This window comes from Hippopotamus amphibius, chromosome 5, assembly GCF_030028045.1.
Source record: "Hippopotamus amphibius kiboko isolate mHipAmp2 chromosome 5, mHipAmp2.hap2, whole genome shotgun sequence".
NCBI lineage: Eukaryota > Metazoa > Chordata > Mammalia > Artiodactyla > Hippopotamidae > Hippopotamus > Hippopotamus amphibius.
Window position 1 is genome coordinate 1,155,525 of NC_080190.1, and position 25,492 is coordinate 1,181,016.

The 25,492-nt window shown below is 58.1% G+C and overlaps 1 protein-coding gene across 4 annotated transcripts; it reads right to left on the reverse strand.

Annotated features, from left to right (window-relative positions):
* Nucleotides 1–3,697: 3,697 nt before the first annotated feature.
* LRRC27 (leucine rich repeat containing 27) lies at nucleotides 3,698–22,840 on the reverse strand. Of its 4 annotated transcripts, XM_057737127.1 has the most exons (9): nucleotides 22,690–22,840; nucleotides 21,184–21,453; nucleotides 18,488–18,618; nucleotides 14,612–14,670; nucleotides 11,762–11,914; nucleotides 9,706–10,069; nucleotides 8,622–8,768; nucleotides 6,050–6,146; nucleotides 3,698–4,302 (listed from the first exon to the last, which is right to left on the reverse strand). In XM_057737127.1, the coding sequence occupies exons 2-9, from the start codon at nucleotides 21,388–21,390 to the stop codon at nucleotides 4,255–4,257; spliced, it is 1,206 nt and encodes a 401-aa protein (XP_057593110.1). In that variant the 5' UTR covers nucleotides 21,391–21,453; nucleotides 22,690–22,840; the 3' UTR covers nucleotides 3,698–4,254. The 4 variants fall into 4 exon arrangements, with proteins under 4 accessions (XP_057593110.1, XP_057593109.1, XP_057593107.1 ...); XM_057737126.1 differs by lacking the exon at nucleotides 3,698–4,302 and having other exon boundaries at nucleotides 5,923–6,146; XM_057737124.1 differs by lacking the exons at nucleotides 3,698–4,302; nucleotides 6,050–6,146 and adding an exon at nucleotides 8,031–8,360.
* Between the last annotated feature and the right edge of the window lie 2,652 nt (nucleotides 22,841–25,492).

A 25,492-nucleotide genomic window follows, 5' to 3' on the forward strand; every position in this document is an offset into this window, starting at 1 on the left:
GCACGCTCACCCCCACCCGGGCCCACCGGTGGCCCAGAGCACCGCGGGGTGGAGAAGGAGGGGAGCCAGGGAGCCGGAGCAGAGAGCCGCCCCTCCTGCCCATCGGAGGGCAGGTGTGTCTCCGCGCAGGGGCCCCCCTTCCTCTCCATTCCCCACAAGGGGGCCCGCGTCCTCCGCACGCCCCTCCCCGCCCCTCCCCGCCCCCCCCAGCTCTGTCTCCCTGGGGCGTAACCCGGACCCCCGCCTCCAGCCCCGGGACCCCTGAGAGCCCTACACCCCTTGTCCGCTAAGACAGATCCACCACAACCTCGGGTTAAATTACCATCCAGGGTTTGTGTCGTGAGGCCCAGGGAAACCCATGCTGCCCGTCCACTAAGTACCCACAGCTTCTCCTTCCTACGGGACTTGCTTTGTGAGCCGACGGCTCCTTTAAAAACACCCACGTAGTTCTCCGTGCCCGTCCCGTCCTGGCGTCCTCCAAGCAGCACACGTCCCCAACATTCCCCCATCTGAGGATCGACCCAGACGCGCCTGTCTCCCCTGCAGACCTTCAGGCTGGGCTCCCGGGCTCCACCTCCTCCTCCGAGGTCACCTCCTGGGCTTGGGAGGAAGATGGCTCTTCCAGCTCCAGAGGGAAGGGAAAGGACGTCTCCGAGTCCCTGGGCCGGGCTCGGCCAGCCTCTGCGTGCGCCCCGTCCCTCCCTGGGGGGCTCCGGGAGCTTGGAGCCTGTCTGGGATGCTCCCTGGAGCTCCCTGGGTTTACCCTGTGAGTTTCTCCAGCATCTCGGAGGTCAGGCCTCTCACGTCAACCCTCCGGTCTGTCTCGTCTCTGTTTTCCATCCTTCCTTTTCTCTTTGTTTTACTTCCTGGGGGATTTACTTGACCTCATCTGTTGATTTAGGCTTTTTCTTTTTTTTTTTTCTTAATAATTTATTTACTTATTGGCTCCACCGGGTCTTCGTTGCTGCACGCGGGCTTTCTCTAGTTGCGGTGAGCGGGGGCTACTCTTTGTTGTGGTGCATGGGCTCCTCACTGCAGTGGCTTTTCTTGTTGCGGAGCACGGGCTATAGGTGCGTGAGGGATTCCGTAGCTGAGGCATGTGGCTGTGGCTCATGGGCTCTAGAGCGCAGGCTCAGTAGTTGTGGTGCACGGGCTTAGCTGCTGCGTGGTATGTGCGATCTTCCTGAACCAGGGATCGAACCCATGTCCCCTGCATTGGCAGGCAGATTCTTAACCACTGCGCCACCAGGGAAGTCCCTGATTTAGGTTTTTTAATTTTTAAGAATTTTGGCTGTATTTTTCACTCAACTCTGAGTTCTCAGCTACCTGTGTCCACTTTTGTAACAGTTTGTTTCCATTGCTGCCCAGAGAACTTTAACTCTAGTTTTAATCTTGCTTCGGATAATGGTCTGTGCTTTTCCAGTCGGCTGTTTTGGTCCCTCCCTCGAGCACCGCGGCCTCCACTCCCACCCACTCGAGGAGGCACTGAAATCTGTAACCACTGGCACAGGCCCTGCTGGTCAGTCGGAAGGACATTCCTCTTGGCCAGTTTTCTTCGGAGGCCCCTTCCTGCTCCTGGTGGGAGAGCAGGCGCCCGGCCTGATCCTCACGGCTCTCGCACTCAGGAAGGAATTGCGTGGCGCCTTCCCTCCGCAGGGCTCCCCCTTGTTCAACCACCGAGCGTCCACCCCCAGCATGTCCTACTGGGGTGGGGCGGGGAGGGGAGCTGAGCAGGGTGGGGAGGGCACCACAGACTTTCCACCCTCAGCCTCTCTGGTCCTGAGTCTCTGGGGCCCGTGGAACCAGCCATCTCGCTTCCTGCCGACCTCCCTCTCAGCGGCCCTCATGTCACACCAGCAGGTGGCTTTCTTCCTCCAGAACCACCCTGGCCTGTGAGTGGTTAGGTTACAGGCTCATCAGCTGGAACAAAGGCCCAGATTGGGTGTGTGTGTGGGGGGGGACGGGACTCTCAGTGAGGAGTCGTGACTCTGGCCCTCAGTCCACACTCTCAACCTCAGGGACGGGGATGGCTGCCCCAGCTCCCGCCATCACGTGTGCATTCCAGCAGGCAGAGGGGAGGACAAGCTCAGAAAATACACACACACACACACACACGCACACACGTCTATGTCTATTCCCATCCTGTTGGCCAGATTGTAGTCACAAGCCGTCACAGATGCTACCAGGGGGGTTGGGAAATGTGGCCTCTAGCGGACAGCCCGTGCTCTGCTCCCAACAACGGAAGGAACTGGCCTCTCCTCTGTCCTGAGGAGCTGCATTACTTTGCCCCTCTCCTGTCATCTGGTGGGGCTGGAGGACGACTGGCAATTCACCCACGAGAAGAGGGGCCACGCGCCTGGAGGGCAAGCCTGCTGGGCATCAGGACCCCTCTCACTCTGTGGACGCAGCCACTCTGGCCTCCCAGCCTCCCGCGAGCGCCTGGCCCGGAGGCCCGCCTCCCGCCCACCCCACTCGGCGCCCGCCTTCTCCCCCCGGCAGTCCACCACACACAGTCGAGACCAATTCGCGCACAGTGTGCACGGCTCTCGGGTGCCCACACGCCACACAGGACTTTATTTCTGTAGTTTTCACCCCCTGCCAGAGGGGACACTTGCTACAGCTGAGGAGCCCAGGCTGACACGTCACCACCCAAGGACCACACTTGGCCCTGGGGTTCCCTCCTGGTGTGGTACATCCTGTGGGTTTGCACAGATGTGTGGTGACACGTGTCCTTGAGTATGGTGTCCTACAGAGGAGCTTCACTGCCCGAAACATCCTCCGTGCTCCACCTGTTCACCGCTTCCCTCCCCTCCACCCCCGGCAACCACGGACGGTGTTACTGTCTCCCTTGCTCTGCCTCTGCCGGAATGTCATGTAGTTGGGGTCATGCGGTGGGCAGCCTTTTCAGACTGGCCTCTTTCACTCTGTCATAAGCATGTAACGTTCCTCCCTGCCTCGCGTGGCTTGGTGGCCATGGGACGTCTTTGTACGCTGGAGAGTATTCCACTGTCTGGACGCACCAGCATCTACTCACCTGTTTCCCTACGGAAGGACATCTTGGTTGCTTCCAGGTCTTGGCAGCTGTGAGTAAAGCTGCTGTGAACATCTGTGTGCGGGTTTCTGTGTGGACGTACGTTCTCAGTTCCTGTGGGTAAATACCCAGGAGCACGCCTGCTGGACCACTCGCGTGGTAAGAGAGTGTTTATTTTAGTAAGCAACCGTCCCACTGTCTCCAAGGTGGCCGCCCCGCCTGTGTCCCCACTGGCCTCACCAGCACTTGGTGCCGTCAGGGTCTGCGTCACAGCCGCCACAGCAGGTGTGCAGTGCGCTCTTCTTGCTGCTCTAACTGGCATTTCCTAATGAAGTGTCTTGTTCAGCATCTTTTCACACACATATTTAGCATCTATGTATCTTCTCTGATAAGGTGTCCGTTCAGATCTGTGGCCCATTATTTAATTGGGTTGTTTGCTTTCTTACCGCTGGGTTTTTAAGAGTTCTCTGCATATTTTGGATAAGAGTGCTTTATCAGATATGTCTTTTGCAAATATTTTCTCCAAATCTATGACTGTCTTATACTTGACAGTGTCTTGCATAGAACAGAATTTTTAAATTTTAATGACGTCCAACTTACCAATTCTTTCTTTCACGCCTTGATGTTTTATGTAAAAAGGCATCACCAAATCAAGGTCATCTAGGTTTTCTCCTACGTCGTTGTCTTCTAGGAGCTTTTTATTTTTGCATTTTACATTAAGGTCTGTGACCCGTTTTTTTTACAGCTTTATTGAGATATAATTTATATAACATACCACACATAGTCAAGGTACACAGTCTGGTGAGAGTGAGCCACGCTGAGGGAACACGGTGCAGGTGCGAGGTCTGCGTCTAGACTCAGCTGTGGCGCGTGGACGTGCGCGTGGCCCGGCACCAGCCGCGGAAAACACGCTCTTGCTCCATCTTGTGGCCTCTGCGCGTCTGTCACGGATCAGCGGGCTGTCCTCGCGTGCGTCCACGTCTGGGCTCTCTGCTCCGTTCCACTGACCCGTCTGTCTCTTTTCTCACCAGCACCACCCTGTCTTGATTACTGTAATTCACAGAAAGTCTTCACGCTGAGCAGCGTCAGTCCCCCGACTCTGCTCTCCTTCCGTGTCGTGCTGCCTGTTCTGGGTCTCTTGCCGCCATACACACGTTAGATCAGTTTGTCGATATCCACAAAATAACTACTCCCGGTTCTACAAATATTCTTTAATTTCCATGCTATAAAACACAGCAACTGAGTGATGATATACCATATTGCTCTGTAACCTACAAAACACACAGAAGGGGGTAAGCTGCTTCTTGCATGTCACAGACGTCGTCTCTAGCTGGAGTGACCCACGTATAAAAGGCATCTAGCGCCAACGATGCCATGCCCAGCGGCTGGCAAACGCCACACGCCCACGGGCAGTGCAGCCACGTGGCAGAAGCAATTCACGTGCTCGTGGATGGTCGGACAGAGAAGCAAAAGGTGTCCATCCGCACAACGGGCTATCGCTCAGCCTTCAGAAGGAAGGACATGTCAACACAGGCCACGACACCGGTGGAGCTGGAGGACATCACGATCGGTGCAACGAGTCAGTCGCAGAGGGACGGGTGCCGTGTGACCGCAGGAGGGCCACACGCGCAGACAGCAGCGGAGCTGGGCCGGGGGCTGGGGGCGGGGAGGGGAGTCCGTGCGTAATGGGGGGGACAGGGTTCCCGTGTGGGAAGGTGAGAAAGTGCTGCAGACGGTGGTGGTGGTGGTGGTGGTTCCCCAGCAGTGTGAGTGGACTAAAGCCTCCGAGCCGCACGTTTGACACCAGTCAGGACGCTGCCTTTTTCGTCATGTGTGTTTGAGCACAAGTGACCCGCAGCCGCTCGGCATCCGACAGCCTCCACGACCACGGCGATGCCCCAACAAAACCCTGAGAGCGGGGAGGGGGAGGAGGTGCACCTGCCTGCCAGGAGCCCCGGCAGCCCCCGGGGGCCTGGTCTCTGGGGGTCACCTTAACAGCCCTCTGTGCTCTGGGGGGAGACGAGGAGCCCTCACTGCTGTGAAGAGGCTGAGGGGGGCTGGGGGCGCAGGAAGAGGGGAAGTCGCCCTCCTGCTGTGGGTCGTGTGGCGCGTGGCCTGGACCGGGGACCAGAGTGCAGTCCGGGGGCCCTGAGCCCGCCACGGTGAGCACCTGCCGTCCACCCCGATCAGCACCCAGGAAGCAGGAGTGGCCGGGGCCCGGCCAGAGGGACCGCAGGCCAGCACGATCCCGCGTGGCTGGCCCTGGAAGCCATGGGCGGGCTGCGTACGAGCCTGCTGGGGACAGAGGCACCTGCAGCCCGGCCAGCGGGCGCCTGGAGCCCAGGAGCCCGTGCAGGTCGAGGTGGACGCCCAGGAGGTCCCTCCCCCGCTCTGAAGACGCAGCCGGGGCCAGCAGGGAGGCTCCGGGCCCTGGGTCTCACGGGCAGGGGTGCGGGGCTGCCGTGAGCTGGGCGGGTGCAGAGCCAGGAGAGGCCTGAGGGGGTTGAGGGAGGCCAGGAGGCCGGGAGCCGGCGCGGAGCCGTCTGGGCGAGCGCAGAGAGGCCTCAGTAACCCGTGGCGGCGGGGGACCTCGAACGGGGTGGGCAGGGGAGCCCCGGGGAGGGCAGGAGCTCAGCTCCCCCCAGAGCAGGGCAAGGGGTGGTGCCGCTCCTCCACGGGGATGCCCGGACTGAACCCCACGCAGGAGGAGCCAGGGCGAGTGGACGGGGGACGGAGTCTGATGCCACAGGGACGTTCCTGGGAGGCCGGGAGCGGGCACCGGGGCTGCAGGGGGGCAGCCGGTGGGGGCCGGGGGCGGGGAGGACGAGCCCAGGCGAGCGTGGGGTGCTGGGAGGCCCGCTGGTGGCCTCCGTGTTCGGCGTGGAGGTCACTGCCGGCTGAGTGACAGAGGCTGGGGAAGGGTCAGGCTCCGCGAGGCAGGCGTCCTCCTGCACCTGTGAGCCTGGATGCTGGCAATCCCGCCAGCCCTCGGGGCTGGACGGGCACCCCCCAACATACCAGGTGCTTCCGCGGGGGCGGGGGGCGGCCACACTCCTCCCTCCTCCTTGTCATCCTCTGGGCCTGCTCCCTGCTCTCCTGCGGTGCCCGCGGGTCTCTGGAGACAGCCGAACGTGAGTGTGTGGTTAAACGCAGCTTCCTGTGCAGCTTACGCGGGTGTCCACCGTCACGTGCACCGCTTCGCACAAAAGCCCTCATGCCTGGCCCCCACCCAGAGGGCCGACGCTGGCCGCACACACGGGCATCCTGGCAGCCCCAAGATGCAGGCCAGGGCCTGCCCCGACCCTGCCCAGTGACACACCAGGACCCTGCCCAGGGAAAGTCCGGCTGAGCCACGGCCACGCGCGCCACAGCAAAGGCCTCAGGCAGTCGCTGGTCTGCACGTGGCCTGGGGGACGCTGACCCGTCCACTTCCTCTCAGATGCCCGGGCCTCACCTAAGAGTGCGAGCCCTCCCTCTGCAGCCCGACACCCGCGCGTCCCCTGTGCTGTCGGCCGCGACGCGCCCGCTGCACCACGACCCCCCCTCGGCCCCTCCCCCCGCAGCAACGCCCAGGGCACCCGCCACCCACGTGGGCGCAGAAGCACCGCAGCGCCGGGGCGTCCCGGAGCCGAACGAACCCACCCTGGCCGGGCTGCGGCTACGCTGTGGGGATGGGAGGGCCCAGGGCCCCGGGGCCTGGCTCTGGATGCTGCCTGTCCAGCCAGGTTTCCACCTGCCTGTTGCAACCGATTCCTGGATTTTGCACAGATTCCCGTGGCTGGCGCCTCCCCGTCCCACCCACGCATCTGGGCCTCGGTCTCCCCTCTTTGCAGAGTCTCCATCGCGGGCCCAAATCTGGCCGCCATCCCAGACTCGCCCTGGCCTCTCCCACCACCCTGCAAGGGCCTCTGTCCTGTCCCCACACTGAGGTGGGATCTCGGAGCCGGCAGAACCTGGCTACGTCCCCCACAGCGCCAGGCCTGAGGGGGGCTCGGGTTTCGGTGTTTCGGGCAGAGCGCTTTGCCACCTCTGAGCCCCGGGAGGGCCACGCCGCCCGCCGCCCCTCTGCAGAGCCTGCCTCACCTGCGAGGCGGCTTCCCAAGCCCCAAGCCCGTGCTCCTGCACAAAGCTGTGACGCCAGGGCAGTGCTCCTGGGCGCAGGGGACCCAGCGGCCTCCGCCACCTCTTGGGAAACAGGCTGGAAGGGACCCATTCCTTCGGAGGTGCAGGGCGAAGTCCTCGGGCGCCTCGGGAGCACAGATACCCAGGAGGCGTGACACGGCCCCCGCGCTGTGCCAAGGAGGCCACGGGATGTGGTCCCAGGGCCCACGGCAGAGAAACCAGGAGGAGAGCTGTCACTCGCCCTTAGGTTCCGGTGCTGTCCTCAGCGCGGGCGGGTGGTGCCCTGGGCCCCGAGGGGCCCGACCTGGGGGGGGAAGTGGGGGCACATCCCACTCCGCCTCCCGCGGCCCCCAGCCAGGCACTCACCCGCGCCAGAGGGTGGGGACGGCACGGTGGGGGCAGCTGAGCGGTGGAGACAGAGACGCTTAGGAAGGAACGGGGGGCAGGCACTGGGTCTCCACTGATAGGTGGGAGTGGGGCCCGCCCGGATGCAGGGGAGGGGGTCGCAGGGTGCACAGTGAGGGGCCGCTGCCACCCTGCAGCCGGGACTCCCGCGGAGGGACACGCTGGGGAGGCTCTGCGGGGGGCGGCCACGGCCGGCGACCAGCGTGGCCCCGGGGAGCCCAGGCCATGCCATCCCATCTGAGTCTCGCTGCTGTGTCAGGATGCCAGCCCCGGGGCAGGGACACCTCGGGCCCTGACCAGGTCTGAGGGCCTAACGTCATTTGGCCTCTCGCGGACGGAGATGAAACCCGACCAGAAAAGCACGTCTGGTGTCGGGACCCCTGCGCTGGCCCATCAGAACACACGCTCTGTGAACTGTCTGCACCCTTGGGGCCCCGAGAGAAAATACTCAGGCGGGGTGATTTCAGGAGGGTTTATTCACAAGGGACGGCTCACGAGGCGGGGGCAGGATCCCGGGGGCAGAGCAGGGGCCCCGCCAGGGGGAGCGGACCGTGGCCACCCAGGGCCCCAGGGCGAGGGGAGGAGGGGCTGCCGGCACCCAGGAGGGGGAGGGGGAGAGTCAGCCACCGCTGGATGCACGGGGACCCTGCCCTCCCTCGCCCCCTTCTCTCTGACCTTCTGCCGGACCCCCCACTGGCCAAACCCAGCCAGAAGGTGGGGGGCACTGGGGCACACTGGATGCCGTCCACGCCAGCCAGCCTCCCAGGGCCCAGGGCCCACTGGAGACAGGCGGTCGGTGGGGCTGCAGGACAGAAGGGACAGTGAGGACGGGGCCCCGGCTGGCCCCCCGCCGAGGCCAATCGAGCTGGCCGCAGACCCTGCAGGGCATGGGCAGGGCGAGCCCCGCACATTATTTCTAAGCAACTTTCCTTAAAAAAGACCTGTAAGCTGGGTGAGGGACAGCAGAGGACAGGTTAAGGAAGAATGAGAAGCCAGAGGAAGACACAGGGCAGAGGCCTGGCGACCACCACCTCCGGCCCCCCCACGCCGCCCCCGACCTCACCTCCTGTCCTGCTGCATCTGAGCCCGTTTCTCCCGCAGCTCCCGGAGGGCCAGGCCCCGGCGCCCTTCCAGCCAGCCGGCGCAGCCCAGGGCCTGCTGTGATGTGGCCAGTTTGGGCAGGACGCCCTTCAAGGTGCGCGTCTTCATCCTACAACGATACCAGGTTGTCAGCCGAGCACCTCACTGAACCCGTGACAGCCCCGAGGGTGAGTGCAGGGCTGCAGAGCGGCGGCACAGACACGACCCGACGGTCACGGACGGCAGCCACCCCCGGAATCCACGACGCGGTGGGGTCAGTGGTCAGGGCCTCCACCCCAGTCCCCAGGCCAGACCACGGCTGGACCCACACCTGGGACTGGGTGAAGCTCTGCGGTGCTGGGAAAAGGCTCGCACGGACTCGGACGAACTACCCCCTTGGTCTGGGGGCCCTGGGCTGGGGAGACCTGCCCTGCGCGCCTCCAGCCCTCCCGGGGCTACAGCCCGGTAATGACACGTCAAGAATGTTTCATTTTGAAAAAGTTTCACACCTACAGAACAGGTGAAACAACAGTGCAATAAACATGTGCACCCCTTTCAGGCGGATGAAAGAAAGCTCTTTCACCTGTTTTCCAGTCCTGCCCGATGGCGGCCTCTCCCACAGGCCCTTCCTCGCAGCCCCGCCACACACTTCTAACACAGACATGCGGGGCGTGCGTCCACGCCGTCCGCAGGACCACAGGCCAGTGACCACTAACCATGCTCTGTGCCCTGCACGTGACGTCACCGCTCTTGCCAGCGTGTGACCGCATTCACCAAGGTCACTGGGTCACACTCTCTGTATATACACACATCCGCACGTGTGCACCCACCACACACACACACACACCGGATCTGAGTCTTCCTCGCGTGTGAGCGCTTCCTCTGCACCTGTCTTCCTGGGTCCCCACCTCTGGGAAACGTTAACCCTACACCCGGCCTGGCATCTGCCGCGTAACAAGTGACGGTGACATGGTCACACGTCCACCTGGTGTCTTAACCGACAGCCACAAGCGAACACTGCGATCAAGCAGAGGTCAACCAAGCCCGCCTCTGCTTTCAACCTGTACCTGAGAACGGCTCTCGGGTGTGGGTGCCGCGTCTCCTTGGCACTCAGCACCGCCTGGAGGTTTGGGGGCAGCTCTCCCGGCAGGAGCTGGTTCTCGAGAACTCCCGCGTGCTCGTGCTCCACGATCTCCTGCCTCAGCTTCCAAAAGCGCCTGATCTCCTCCTCGCTCGGCCAGTCCTCCGCAGGCTCACTGGACCTCCCGGGCTCACGCGGGTCTAGTTTCTCAACAGGTGGGAAAAAGTCTGCCTTTTCTGTTAACATGGGTCCCTCTGGCTCCTGGGAACAGATGGTATCTTTGTTAGGCACACGCTCTTCAGATAAATCCAACAGGGGATGCGGAAGCTCACTGATGGCCATCTTTTTAACTGCGGAAATCGACAGGGAATAAAAGGCCGTTTTAGTAGACTGCACCTCCACGCCCGAGACGCACGCAAACCTGGAGCCCACTCCCTGCACAGAAGGCTGGGGGGGGTCCCTGTGCAGAGAAGGCTGGGGGTGGGGGGGGGGTCTCTGTGCAGAGAAGGCTGGGGGGGGGTCCCTGCGCAGGGAAGGCTGGGGGGGGGGGTCCCCTGTGCTCCAGGCCCTCCCTCTCCACATAAACACATACACGTGAAGATGTCTGCCCCATCCAGACCCTCTAGTCTCTGCTTCTAACTCATGTTCAGCCCACACGCCTGTCATTTTTTACTGCAATTCTTTGCTGACTTTTAAACACTTTGATCTCTAGGAAAATATGTGAGAGGAAATGGGCCCAAAACATATTACCCACGCTTTGCGCCAGACCCCTCAGTGGATGTCAGGGCCATGGCACCCACGGGTGGTGTCCCCGGCCTCACAAGGCCTCCGTCCCAGCAGGCAGGGACCCGGACGTGCTGACAGACAGACACGCTGAGCGGCAGCCTGGGCTGGGTGCGGGGCCGGGGTGGGGGACGCGGCCCGGCCACGCTCTCCGGGCGCAGCGGCCCCTCGCGCTCCTGAACACAGTGAAACAGCCCTGCCCCCATCCACATTACCTTCCTGTACAAACAGAATTCATTTTCAGCCTCGCAGCCTAATTCATGTAGCTACTTTCCACCTTGTTTCTAGCTGATCGCTTGAGCACTCTGCCTGAAGCAGCGGCACAGGCCTCTCTGTAGGACTGCGAGTAAACACGCCGGGAGGGCTGAAAGATGATGAGCTTTAATCACACAGCAAAGTACCACGTTCTAAGAAATATGTTCAGTGTCCATGGTTCCCAGCGCTGCTTCCTGAAGCGAAGGCCCTTCTCGCACCCTCTGCGGAGAGCCTGGGACGTGCACGGGTGAGGCAGGCGAACACCCGGGTGCCCCGTGCCAGCGTGACCGCGTGTCGCGGGAGCCCCGGGGGTGGCCGGGCAGCCCCGCTGCAGGTTGCGCCAGGCACAGCGCGCGTCCAGGGTGGCCCGGCCGATTGTTACACACAGGGGGTCAGTGTTTGTTTTGAAAGAAAAACAGTTTACAAAATGGGCAAAGATAGGCTTTAAAAAGCCCTAAGAGGGACTGGAAATGAGCGTATCTGTCCCGTTTGCTTGTGGACGACTGACTTGGAGGAAAAGCGGACGCACCAGGACTCCAGACAGAAGGGGTGCGGAGGCGGCAAAGATAAAGCCAGGCGGACGGCCACACGCACCCCGCACGCGGGAGGAGCCCCAGCCATAGAACAAGGGGCACGTGAGAAAGGAAGGAAGGGGTTCTGACCAGTCACTTGCTGTACTTTTAAGTGATTCCTGAAGCAGTCGCCTGATGGTGGCTTGCCGGCGAGGACGGTTTCCTTTGATTTATCCCAATGACCTTTCACCAAAATCTACCCTCGACGAGCTCAATAATGGGCGCCAAGGATGCAACCCCCTGAACGCGGGACCGGGAAAGGCAGCCGCTCCGAGTCAGCAGGGAGCTTTGTGTGCGGCCCGCAGGGGACTCGCGCGGCTCCCTTATTCCTCAGGACACGAGTGTAGGGAAGACAGGCTCCCTGGGGCCCTGACACTAAACAGCACGAGCGTCAGCTTTAACGCAGTCTGTCCTAAGAGCTGCCCCACAAACCTCGAGGAATGAGATCTCCAGGGCAGACATGCTCCGCCGCGCAGACCCGCAGGAAGGTCAGGATGGCCACCGGCCCCCGCTGCACGACCAGCCGCGGCGGGAACTCCAGGGGGCAGTGCCGCAGGTTCAGTGCCTTCAGGGTGGTCACGCTCCCTGCAAGGAGAGGGGACACGTCGGCACCTCACGCTCCTACAGAGCGAACGTCAGGAAGAGAGGGCAAAATGTTCTGACATGTCTGAGAGCTGCTTCAGAAGAAACAACAACAGCAACGAAACCTCTGCAGTGGAGACAGATTCTGTGGACTAAGAGCAGGGCAGTTATAAACTTAAATAATTAAAAGAAACGAACAGAAGCAGCAACAGTAGCCCTCAGGTAAAAATCAAAATACAAAGTTGCTATCATATAACATCTAAGTGGCTTATTTTCGACAAAAAAACTACAGGCCATGCAAAGAAAAGGAAAACGGGACATATACTCGGGAAACAAGCTGTCTTCAGGTAGGCCCAGGTGCTGGCTTTAGCAGACAGAAACTTCCAAACTTCAACATTTCAGAACTTCAAAACTGCATTTAAAATATGGTCAAAGACATGAAAAAAAACCCAACCAACCAACAACACATATTTAAATGATTAAATTTAATCATATTTAAATTTAAATCACATTTAAATTTAATCATATTTAAACGATTAAAGGAAAATATAGTGAAACGACTCAACAAATATAGAATGTCAATAAAAGTAGACACTACCCAAAAGAACCAAATAGCAGTTTTGGAGTTGAAAACTATAAGCACAGATGAAAAATTCACTAGAGGGACTCAGCAGCAGATGTGAGATGGCAGAAGAAACAGTAAGCGAACCTGAAGACGGAGAAATAAAAAGTATCTAATCCGAAGATCACAGAGAAAGAAAGGTTAAAACCAGAGAGAAAGACGGAGAAATAAAAAGTATCTAATCCGAAGATCACAGAGAAAGAAAGGTTAAAACCAGAGCAGAACCTCCAGACACCGTGGAACAACGGCAGGTGTGCTGACATGCATGGACATGCATGTAACGAGAGAAGAAAGAGGAAAGCATGGCCAAAAATATCCCAACTTTGATGATAAACATCAATCGATACACTTAAGACGATCGAAGGGAGTCACGCTTGGAAATGTCACGTGCGACCACGGAAACACACAGGAAATACGCTGAAAGCAGTCTCACACATGGACCAGCCACGGGATCAACAGCCAGCGTCTCGTCAAAAACCACGGTGGCCCCAAGACCATGGGACAGCAGGCCCCAGGTGCTGGGAAAACCTGCGGATCAAGCATCTGAATCCAGCAAGACTACCCTTCAAAAGTACAGATAAAAACGAAGGCATTCCAGAACTGACTCGCGGAGAAACAGAGGTTGTGCACTGACCCATGACAATTAAGACATGAGTTAGGGACTATTTCCCACCCGGCCCAGCCCCACACGCTCTCTCAAGGGCAGGGGAAAACCACTGAGCACAACGGGCGAGCGTGACAGTAAACCAGACACAGCAGAAGATGGAATCGGTGACCTCAAAGGCAGGTCAGCAGACGGTCCTGCACAGTGGACACAGAGGAGAGAGAACGGGGGGCGGCGGGGAGGGAGAGTTCCGGGCATCTGAGGCAGAATCGCAGCCTTGGCACACGCGTAACCGCCGGGAGCCCCGGGCGAGAAACGAGAGTGAGGGAGGCGCGACACCCAAAGACACAACGTCGGCCTCCAAGGGTGTCCCAAAGCTGATGAAAGGCATCAGTAAATGGACTCAAGAAGCTCAGCGAAGCCCAAGCAAAGGAAATACAAAGAAAACCACACCCAGGCACACCACAGACAAACAGCTGACACTTAAAAAAAAGAGAAAAATTTTAAAGCAGCCGGAGAAAAAAGGTGTTACCTCTAATGGCAAAACAGTGAGACGGACTGCTGACTTTTCAAAAGATGATGGAATCCAGCAGACAATAAAGACATTTCTAAAGGAGTCAAAATGCCTAAAATCTAGACTCCTGTACACTCAGCCAAAACATCCTTCAAAAATGAAGAAAAAATAAAGATGACGTCTTAAAAACCTACAGTAAGTCATCACCATAAGACAATATAACACAAAAGAAAGATCTTCAGGCCGACAAATTCATCCCACATGGAAGCACGAGACTCCACGAGAAAACGAGGAGCACCAGAAGAGTGGCCACGTGAGAAAACATACACAAGGCAGGTTAAAGAGTGCCTACTGGGTTCATTACACATGTCAAAGCAAAACTCATGAAAACGGCCGCACAAGAGGCAGGGAGGAGGCAGCGGGCTAACCCGTCACATGGAAAACGAGCAGAAATGAACACACTGCGGTTACCCACGTCCCAGTGGGTAACCCTGAAGAAAGACCGTGCTGGGCCCCAGATGCCAGGTCACCAAGGATACACACGGATGGTCCAACTTGGAACATGTCTGAAGGGAAGGCCCTTTACACACACATTGTGCCGGGACAGTAAGGGGTAAAGTTCTCCAGGGAAGCAAAGAAGCAGGAACGAAAGTCACGCCGGCCGAAGGCAGCGGGCAGGCGGGCTCCCAGGCTCGCCTGGGCCCACAGCGGCCTGATGCCGACCTTCCTGAGCAGCCGGCACCGGGCTCCGCACGCGCACTGTGCGCACACTGTGCTCACACGCAGCACACATCACGAGGGTAGCAGCTCTCGTGAGCTGTGTTATCTCAGCCCAGAAGGGACTTAACGCACTGGCTGGCCTTCCCCGCTGGGTCAGGTCTGTATTTCCATCACAAGTTCCAGTAGCTGCAGAAGGGCCACATTTAAAGCCATCTTTTGTTTTACTGTTTTAACACTTACCCAGCTCCACAGGTAACATTTTGATAGGATTTCTTTCTAAAAGCAATGTTTTCAAATGCCTTTAAAACAAAACAAAAAATATGCAGTTTAAAAAGCAGAATATCAAATGACCATCAAATTTTTTCATCTGCCTTCTCTTTTAAGGGGGCGGTTTCAATGCAGACATGCACAAGCAATGCAGACGTTTACCCCGTGCTCTGGCCCCACCAGCAAGTCGCCTCCACATCCGGTCAGGCTCTTGGCCTCGGCACCCCGCACACTCGGGACCAGGCAGTTCCTTGCTGGGGGGACCGTCCCGTGCCCGGTGGGTTTTTAACAACATCCTGCCCTCACCCCACAAGATGCCCCCTCCCCAAGCTGTGACAACCGCAAGATCTCCAGAGGCTGCCAGTGTCTGCTGGGGCAAAATCGCCCCGGCTGAGAACAGTCACGGAAGGACGTCCGGGAGTCAGAGCAGACGTCTCACCGCCAGGAAGCACGGGCGAAGGGGAGTTCCTCCCAGCACTTGACCATGGATCTGTCCTGTCACTTAATACCTACGAACACCCCTTACAAGACGCAGCAAAACATATATCACAGGCAGGCAGGACAGAGGCATCCAGTAAAGACTTACTAACTGAACAATGACGGAGACACATATTCACACGAAACTCTATTGTGCCCCTTTGCTCAGCTGCTTCTGTTCCCACATTTCATCAGGACTTCATCGTTATTAATGATCAACTTCTTTGCTCTCAGGAATCATCAGCTAAAATCTGGTGTAAAGAGGCTGCAACTGCCCTGGCTCATTCAGAGCTTCAGCCGAGGGCTGTGACGGCTCCTCCTCCTGGGCGCCGGGGCAGAGGCAGGACCCCCGCCCCCGTCCCTGCTCCACCCAGGCGTCACCGAGAGGCTGAGGAGTCCTCGGAGCTGCGGCATCATTTAATCGCCAGGGACAGTCTGGCACCCCCTCCCCCCCCACACACCCTGCAGCAGACACAGCCTCGGCCACGGGGGAGGTCCTCGCAGCCCTGTGAGGGGCAGAGAAACCCCACCTGCCTTCTGCTCTATCGCTGGGCACGAGGCTCCGTGCCCTCGGTAGCCCTGGGAGACCAATGGGGTTCAGAGGGGCTGGAATGCAGGCCACCCTGTGCCCACGTCCTCAGCGCGCTTCTCCCAGAAAATGCTCCTTGGACAGACAGACCCCGCAGACCCCATCAGCAAATGATGCTCCGGCTAGAGGGAGGGGTGGCCTCACGTCTCATTTGCTTTGTAGGCGAAAAAATGAAAATTCAACATCACCAGGGTCCCCAAGATGTGACAGGAGAAAATACAGTTTCATGGACACAGAAGTGAGGGTTCCAGTGAGGATCCATCTAAGCGAAGGTTAATGGCTTGGCCAGCAGCCCCAAAGGAGAATCGGGATACCTGAGGGTCAGTCAATTCTTTCCCCTTACTGTCTGGGATTTTCCTATTATATGAAGTTTTTAAAAAGCAAACGTTAGGAATCATACTTTCCTTGATAAACACAAAGGTAAATAATTTCAACATTGTCATTTTAACTTACTGGTTTTGGTTTACTCCCCTTTTAATTTTGCGAATACAAAAACAGCCAAAGAGGACAGCTGTTGCTTTCCTAAGATCCTTCAACAGGATGCACGGGCAGCCACAGGCCCTGGACCCTCCAACACGCCCTTCTCATAGCCAAGGGTGTTCCAGCCCACTTGTTTGGTTGGGGGGGGGGGGGGGCATGTTAGCCAACTATGAACCTAGAAGTGTACAGGGGATTTTTCCACCTTACGTAATAATACATTAAAATACTCTTGTGCGTACTTCTAAGTGAGGAATTTACAAACACTCTCAGTAGACCCTGCTGCCTCATGGCACTGACGTTCACCCGAACACCCACATTTCCATGCTGGCCTGGAGGCGCCCGCCTGAGGAGGCACGTACGGTGATGTACGTTTTTAAACCTTCTCTGCCCGCGAGCAGCCTTACACAGCTAAGCCATGGGTGTGGGGGAGAACATCAACACTGACATTGTTTTAATTAGGCTTTCTGGGACGTTTAAGGCTTTAATAAACACATAATTACTTAAAATTTCTAATGAATATGTTTCAGCTCTTCAGCAAGCTGATCTAATTTTAAAGATATAACGGGTTATAAATTACACGCAAAATTATATCTTAGACAACATTAAGCAGCTGGCGTTGACTGGCAAAATCAAAGAATTCAAAAATTTGAGACCAAGTATTTATTTTAGAAGAAAGAACCATGCTTATGAGAACAAGCCCTAGTTTATTTCTACCCTTTGAGGAGCAGTTACTTTCCAGAACCGAGTCCCACTAAGACAGCTACGGACCAAAAGCACGAAACTGTGCTCAGCACAGCAGCTGATGACCCCGTGAAGAGCGGAGCCGCCCCGCACCACCCTGACACACGCGCAGAGACGCCCACGGCGGCCGGGGCCACGTGGAAGCAGAGACGGCGCAGCCGCGCGTCACACCACCGCCGGCAGACGTGCTGCCTGGAACCTAGGGTGCCGCTCTAGGCAACCGGGGGACGACCCACTGCGGGTCCAGGGAGGCCCAGGGGCCCCAGGAAGACGGCCCCCGGGGATGCCGCCACCCCGCCGGACACACCTGCTTGTCAACACCTGCTCCTCAAAAGAAACGAGCTGCTTCCTTGCAGAGCCTGAAAAGGCACAGGTGGTTCGTGCAGATTTTCTCTTACTGTTACATGAGACAACATACTCACTTTTAAACAATACCAGTGAGTAACAGTTCAGCCGAGTGAAGGGCCTTCTACAGCCCCTACTCTGCCGCTTCACGGAGGCCGCAATGACTCCTGTAGGACGGGGGGGTTGCCCTCAGACCCCCTCTTCCTCCCACGTCCTACATCCAACCTGAACGCCACCGCCTCTCCCAACTGGCCTGCCTGCGGCCGCTCTCATCCCCCCTTTCAGAGTGAACTTAAAGCCCTGCACCCTCCCTTCAAGCCCTCTGTGACTTCCTGCCTCTTTCCCGATGAAATTCAAACTAACGATTGCCCTAGAGCTCTGGCCATCTCCCTTTACAGCCACCTCCTGCCACTTCCCTCCCCTGTTCCGTCCGGCAGCCTTCCTGCCACCCCCACATCCCCAAGAGGACATGCCCACCTCGGGGCCTTTGCACCTGCTTTTCCCTCTGCCCAGGATGCACCGATGTTAAAGGAGGGTCTGAAATTGACATCATGCGGTTTCCTAAAGGTTAAGAACCTAGCACAGAAGGACTGGGCACTGAGGTGCAGGGGCCGGCAGAGAAGGGTGGCCTCGTGCTGCCTGTGGCTGGGGCGGGGGGTGGGGGCCACAGAAGGACCAGTGGCTGTTGGGAGGGGAGGAGGAGGGGAGGGAGGGGCGTGGCCCCGGTGCCGGACGTGGGAGACGAGGAGCTGCCCGGTACCGGAGCGGCAGGCACGTGGCAGTGTGGCAAAGCTTGCTTTCGCTTTCCGATTTTTCCAAAAAACAAGAATGTCTCATTATTTACCAGGAACTAATGCAGTTACGCACAGGCCCCGGGAGCAAAGCCACTGGTTTCAGTTCATCAACTGTGTTTCTGACCCTTCAGGCAGCTTCATGTATGGGAGTCAGAGATGGAACCCGCCTGTTGCAAAAGCCCCGTGAACCATCCGGCAGGGGCGCGGTGGTGCCTGCGTGCTCTGTGGTACGACGCGTCCTAAATTATAATCATATACGTGCGTTTGGTACCTGCAGCCACCGCACCCCTGTGCAAACCCCATCAGACGCTTCTGTTCTAAAGTCGAAGTTCAGTCGGGGGAGGGGGTAGGAGCCAAGGAACAGGCAGTTGGGCTTTTTAAGGGAGGATGACCTCCTCACCTGGAGAAACAAACACGACTTACTTGTGACAGCCAATCCCAGCAGGAAGCGCTGCGATCCTGTTGTAGCGGAGGTCCAGCCACGAGAGGTTTGGGAGCAACTGAAAGAAGTCATCAGGAATCGTGCAGAGGGCATTGCGCTGAAGATGCAATTGCTTCCAGGAAAAAAAGAAGAGGATATTTGTCAACCAACTAAATTTTAAAACATGATATATCCTCAAAGCGTTTCCACTAGTGATGGCAATCACACGTATCAAGTTAAAAGAAAACCCGTAATGTTTATCCTTAAACCGTTTAAACAGGAAACGCAAGCATCAGAAAGCAGAGGCCAGGCCTCACTGACCAGTGGCCAGCGTGGCTTCCCGGCCTGGAGACGCAACTTCTCGCCTGGCTGGCGGTCCAGATGCCACCACTGAGCGCATCACCCCTGTTCCGTTAACTACCCTTCAACCTCCAACTTCACCCCCAAGTATGTCTGAATTCTATTCTCCTTTCCAGGCCCACACACAGTGTCTGCGGCCCCGCTGCCCAGAGACCGAGGGTGCGAGCCACGTCTGGACCACGGTTCTCATGCGAGGAAACACGGAAAGGGAAAATAAAGGAGACGCACTGAGCGGTTAGCTATGGTATCATCTGTGGCAAAAATGCCCACACAAAAATAGCTATTAACCACCGCATCAGGGAGTTCGATACATCACCCAGTGGACACTTAGGTCACCATCACACATAAGACAGGACAGTACGGAAGGGGAGGGGACAAAACACACGCACCCTGACCCTTGCCACATGATGCGTACGATTTTACAGTCACAGCGCAGAACTGTGGGTGACACATAACTACCTCTTCTACTGCTGTGTTACACGGTGCAGAAATGTACATGATCACGTGCTATACACATGTATGTGTTTATGTGTCTCTAGTTACCAGGGCGGCAGAGTGTGGATGTTTTAAGGGCACTGGCCTGGAAGCCGGCTGCCTGGGTTCAAACCTAGGTTTCAAAAAACCATGAGCTGTGTCACCTGGAGCAAGTTCCTGAACCTCTCTGTGCTCTGGCAGCCTGGCCCGCGCGGGGGGCAGCAGGTGAGCTGTGCCTGGCATGCAGGTAGGCACCAGTACGGTGCACAGCACGGCAGGCCACTCCACCTCCATCCGTTTCTCAGCTCCCAGCGGCCGCCAACACCACCTTCCAAGTCCCATCAGGTTCACAGCAGAAACTGGAGAAACACTGGCTGCAAACCACACACCACAAGTGTGCTGAAAACTCGCCTGTGAGTCGGCTAAGACATAGCACCATCGCTCCCTGCTGGCGGCGGGCACAGCCGCTGGGGAGCCGGGGTGACTGGCGCGGGGACGCCTTCGCACCAGGCTGCTCTGGGCCCGGCTGCCGGGTCAGCCTTAGGCTCTCTCTCTCAGGCTCAGCACCGAAGCCGCAGATCCTCGTGAACAGCAGAAAGGCGATCTCAGAAAGCCAAGCCAGCCCCCTCGTCACCCACTGCGGCTGCTCGGACTGCATCGCCCGAGCCCACCCTCCCTCCTCGGTTCCATGAGGCCCTGTGAAGAGGAGCGTCTGTGTTCCCTGATTATGAGGGTCTCTGGAAGTGTTACCGGTGGCTCCAGAGAGCGTTACTATGGCCGCAAGATGCACCCGTAACCCCTCAAAGTCCACAACGCGGAGTTGTTGCCATGGTAATGAGATTTATATTGACATCTCTGTTTTCTGAGAGGCATAGTTATGAAGTTCCTTCATTAAGCCTAAAAAAGCTTCCTTCTCCTTTTCCTCCTTCTTCCTTTACGCATGAAGGCAACGTAAGTCTCGCGGCACTGCTGGGCTCCTCGCTCAGAGCTGAGAGCATCTGCTTCACTGGAAGCGGAGCATTACAGGATGACCCAGCAACGCCCTCGTGGAGGGCAGCGCTGAGCGAAGAGGCAGCAAGACCACCGCTGGCCTGACCGCCAAAAAAGGGTCTGAAACACAACCGGGGTTCGTAAACTAAGCAGCCACTTAAAGATCTAAGTACTCTGCTTCTGTAAAAGCACTCCCAACTGTCAATCGACAGGGTGACAGCGAGACGCACAGCTGTGTGCACCGTGCTGAGGGCACTGCTTCACGTGCTGGTTAATTCTCACGATAACCTATGGACAGGTTCTCGCCCGCACCTTCCAGGTGCAGACCCCATGGGGGTAAGGAAGCTGTGTGACTACTGGGCAGTGAGAGAGCTGCTGGTGAGGGCCCCTGACCGTCTCCTGCCAAAGCTGTGCTGACGGAGCCTTGTTCTAGAAACTGCGGGAGGAGACGGACCCACTAGATCTCATGCAGGCAAGGGCCCGACCTGGCGAAGGAACCGGGCACCAGGTAGGATCAAGCCGGTGACATCTGCGAAGCTGTGGATGAGAGACAGTTTCTACTGCCTTTTTTTAAGGGGTTTTGTGTTTTGATTAAGAGACCAAGGGTGTTTTCCCAACAGTGTCCCCCTCCCGTGGGCTTTTTGCTCAGGATGTCCCGGAGGAGAGGACAGAGTCGGGCCTACATGGCGCTTCCACTGGCTGGCCCCATCCTGGAATTTCTCATTTTGTGGCGAGCAGCACACAAAACCCCAAGTTAACCCCCTTCTATCTCATTCTAGGATTTGTTTCTAGAAAGAAACCCACAGGTAAGAAAAGGCTGCATTCACGTCTACATGGCAGGTGTGTACTGAGCCCAGAGGAACGCCCAACTTACTCTGAGGTTAGGAATTTTAAAGATCTCTTCTAAATGGTGAAGACCACTTTGACTCAAGTCCAAAGTCTCCGAGGAAGAGAAGACGACCCCAGTGCCACCCTTGCGCACGTCTCTGGAGGGCGACGCAGGCTTGCTCCCGGCCTGACTAGCACCGCTCTCCGCACCAGCTGCCCCGCAGGGAACCGCGCAGGAGCTGCTTCCCTCCATCCGTCAGCCCGGAGGAAGGAATCGCGCGGGGACCAGGGCTCATCCTCCTGGGTCTGGATTCACCTGGAGACAGGGAGGGGAGATGCAGTAACAACCAGGTACAGGCGCAGGCTCTCACACGCTAGCTGCACGGCAGGTCTGCGACCAGTGTGCCCGCTGACAAAGACCACTGTTTCTAATAGACAGCATCGTGAACTTGACTGTAAAAAAAACTGGACGACAAGAAGCTTCAGATTAAAACGTTCTGCTCCTCCCTCTGCACCATGGGAGTTCCAGGATTCGTTTAATTCGTGGAAACCCGCAAAGCAGCAGTGGCTATCTTCGTGATGAAGACCCACCAGGACATCTCAGAGTCCACAAGCCTAACGTATCCCTCCCCTAAGTTCGCACTCCCTCATTTGCCCCGCGGTTCGGGTCTGTGCCGTCTCCATCCGTGCGACGCCCCGCGCGGGGCATCCCGCCCGGGGCTCGGGCGACGCTTTGGCTCAGGGATCGGCGCCGGGTCTGGCTCGACCCAAGTGAGGCCGGGGGTGGGGGTGCGGGTGGTCCTCGGCCCAACCAGCACCTTGAACGTCAGCCGTCCCGCGACAGCGCTGCTGGACACGAAGCGTAAGGGCTGCGGCTCCCCGGGGCCTCGCTCGGGGACGCGCACGTGCACGCTTGGCCCCCACGCAACCCACGCGGCAAAGACCACGGACGCCGGGGCGCCGCCGGGCCCTTGGCTGGGAGTCCGGGGCGGCGGGGCGTCCCCTCCCGCACACCTCCCAACGGGCGGGGGGCCTCGGGCCCAGAGCCAAACCGCGGCGCCCCCCTCGGCTCCCCACCACCCTCGGGGCCCCGCCGCCCCCGCCCACCCGCGGGCGCGCACCTCCCGGGCGCCGAGGCCCGCAGCCGGACGACGGCGGCCGCCGGACCCACGCGGTCGCCATGGAGACGCCCGGCCGTACGGGGGCCCGAAGGCGCCAAGCCGCGCGGCGGGCGGGGCGGCGGGCGCGCCTGCGCGGGGCGGGGACGCGCGCGGCCAGGGGCCGAGGGTGCGGCCCGCGTGTCGGGCGGAGCGGCCGCGGCGCGAGGAGCCTGGGCGCCCTGCCCGCGTGGCCCCTCTCCGTCCGCAGCGGGCGGCCCCGGCCCCGGAAAGGGAGGGGGCGCGCGGGCCGCTCAGCCGGGCCGGGCGCGGGGCCGCGGGGCCGGCGGCGTCGGGCAGCCCCGAGCCGGCCGTCGGGAAGGCAGGGGAGCCGGGGGGCCGGCACGCGCCTAGCCGGGGGCTCGGGGACGCCGACCGCGGGCGCGGCGGGAGACCTGCGGGCGGAGGGCGTCCAGCCTGAGGACGCGCGGGGCTCCGTGCGCCGCGGGGAGCGGGGTGGCCTCGGCTGAGCAGGCCGCGCGCGGGCCCGCCGCCGGCGCCGGGAGGGTCTCGCACGGGTCGCACCGCAGGGCCCGCCTTGCTGCACGGCCGTCGCCGGGCTTCTGCTGCGGGGGTGGCGCGCAGGGTCACGCAGACCCGCCCTTCCGCGGACGAGGGGTGGGGAGGGTTTCCTGCGTGCGTGCTGCCCGTCGGTGCTCGCGTGTATTCGGCACGCGCTCTTAGAGGAAAACGCGGGTGAGTGTTGTTTTGTTCTTAGGCTAAGAAAGGATGTCTTAAACAGGATGTGAAAGCGCTGAGCGTAAAAACAAATGCTGATAAATTCACTGCATTGAACATACTCTTGTTTATCCAAAAGACAGCATAAGGAAAACTAGACGTTGAGCCCCAAATGAGCGAAGATATGGGTAATTCTTATATCTAATAAAGACTGGTATCCACAATGTATAATCCAATAAGGATTACTATGTAGAATAGATAAACTATAATTCAATTTTTAAAAGATTAAAATGATACGTTTAGATTAATAGGCAAAGGATATGAACCAACAGCTCCTAGTCGAGGAAGAAAATGGCCAGTAAAGATATAAAAAGATGCTCCACTTCACCAGCTAGTGGGGAAGTACAGTCTTCTCCAAAAGGAAATACCATTTTGCCCTTGCTCAGTTGGCAAAAATGAAGACGTCTGGGAACCCCTGCGTTCATGCCCAAGCCTCATTCTGCTGTCAGGGTGTCCGTTGGATCTTGGGGCATCTGGGAATGCAGCCAGCTCTCCCGTGTCAGGCTGGACTCCCGCGTGGGGTGACACCACCGTTCCCCTCTGGAGTCCCCAGAGAAACTGATGCATAAGGACACGTGGGCAGAGACATCACGGCAGCCTCACTCATCTTAGCAAATCCTGGAAAGGACCCCAAAGGCCAAGACAGGAGTAAAGCCGTGAAATGAACAAACAATAGCTGCTCACAGCGACACAAATGAATCTTAGAAACAGCTGTTGACAAAAAAGCAAATTCCAGGAGACGTCATAGAGTACGAGATGGTTTTCATGCAAGCAAGACTAGACGATAAGCTGCAAGTGTGAACGATAAGACTCTAAAACAAAAAGTCAAGAGATGAGTTGGCCCATAATGTGAGCTGGGGGATGGGATGCACCTTGTGGGTGTGATGGGCTGAACTGTGTCCCATGCAAACCCAAGCCCTGAGCCTGGATCCACAGAACGTGTCTTATTTGGAGATAGGGTCTTTTAACAGGTGATTCATGTTAAATGGTTTCATCAAGTGGCCCTTATCCAGTGTGACTGCTGTCTTTATAAGAAGAGGAGACGAGAACACAGAGACACAGTGGGGCGACCCTGTGAGGACACAGGGAAGAGACGGCCGTCTACCCACCCAGGAGAGAGGCCTCGGGAGGAGCCGGCCCTGCAGAGTCCTTGATGTCGGACTCCAGCCTCAGACTGTGAGAAAATACATTTCTGTTACTTGACTGCCTGATCCGCAGTCTTTGTTACCACAGCCCCAGAAATGAATGCAGTGGGTCAGAGGACAGGTCGTCCCTCGGTCCAGGCTGGGGTGCTGGGGAGGTGGAGGGCTGCTAAGGACCATTTCACTGTTACACTTCAGAACATTTGAATGTTTTTAAGGTGTTTTTTTCCCTCCCCACACAGTTTGCGACATCTTAGTTCCCCAATCAGGGATCGAACCCAGGCCCTCAGCAGTGAAAGTGCGGAGTCCTAACCACTGGGAAGCTGGGGAATTCCCAGAACATCTTTATGTCGCGTGTGTCACTTTGTGTCCTGTGGCACCGCGAGAGGAGGGCTGCAGTGGGGATGGAGGCGGCCTCAAGCATCTGCTGCCCGTCTACTGGGGGGTGGGGGGTGGGGCGAACACCCGTTCCTGCTCATGCCTGGGCCTGGGGGCTCGTTCTCGGGTGTCAACAGGGTCGTTCCCATGCTCCAGCCGGGAACTTGGGCAGTTAACTTGCCTCCCAGGCCTCCTTTCCTTCATCTGTGAAGTGGGATGGTCACGAGGGGTATTTTGTAGGGTGGCTCATACCTGGAGTCTCACCCAGATCTGATTTAATGATGGGACTTGGGACTTCTGAGCTGATAATATTTAGATGAGATTTTGAATTTAGAGTTGAAGCTCTAACGGTGAGATTTGGGGGATGCTGGGATACAGTGAATGTATTCTGCACATGGAATGGGCTTAGATGTGGGGGGGGCCAGATGGTGGACTGTAGTGGGTTTAGTGGTGGCCCCCCAAAAGATATGTCCACCCAGAACCTGTGAATGTGACCTTATTTGGAAAGAGGGTAGTTAAGGATCTCGAGATGGTATCATGCTGCACTGAAGTGAGTCCTAAATCCTATGGACAATGTCCTGATAAAGGAAGGAAAGGGGAGAACACACAGATGAAAAGGTGATGTGATGACGGCGGCAGAGCTTGGAGTGATGCCTCTGCAGGCTGAGCGATGCCAAGGACAGCCTGGAGCCGCCGTCTCAGGACCTCCACGAGGGACCATCCCTCTGACACCTTGATCTCAGACTTCTGGCCTCCAGAACCGGGGGCAAGCATACGTCTGTTGTTTTCACCCACGAGTCTGTGGCCCTTTGTCACAGCAGACCTGGGAACGGATACGCTAGGAGTGTGACAGAGTTAAGCGGTGAGTTTGTGCTTCAGCCCTGGTACCATGACACCAAAGGTAAGGATTCCTTCCCAGCGGCTGTGAGGCTCCTGTTCT

Coding starts and splice junctions, on each gene's coding strand:
- LRRC27 (XM_057737124.1), bottom strand. CDS start 21,390: ATGGAGGGAAGCAGCTCCTGCGCGGTTCCCTGCGGGGCAGCTGGTGCG. Junction 18,619..21,183: donor TTAAAATTCCTAACCTCAGA/GTAAGTTGGGCG, acceptor TTTTCCTGGAAG/CAATTGCATCTTCAGCGCAA. Junction 8,361..8,621: donor CAGATGCAGCAGGACAGGAG/GTGAGGTCGGGG, acceptor TCTGTCCTGCAG/CCCCACCGACCGCCTGTCTC.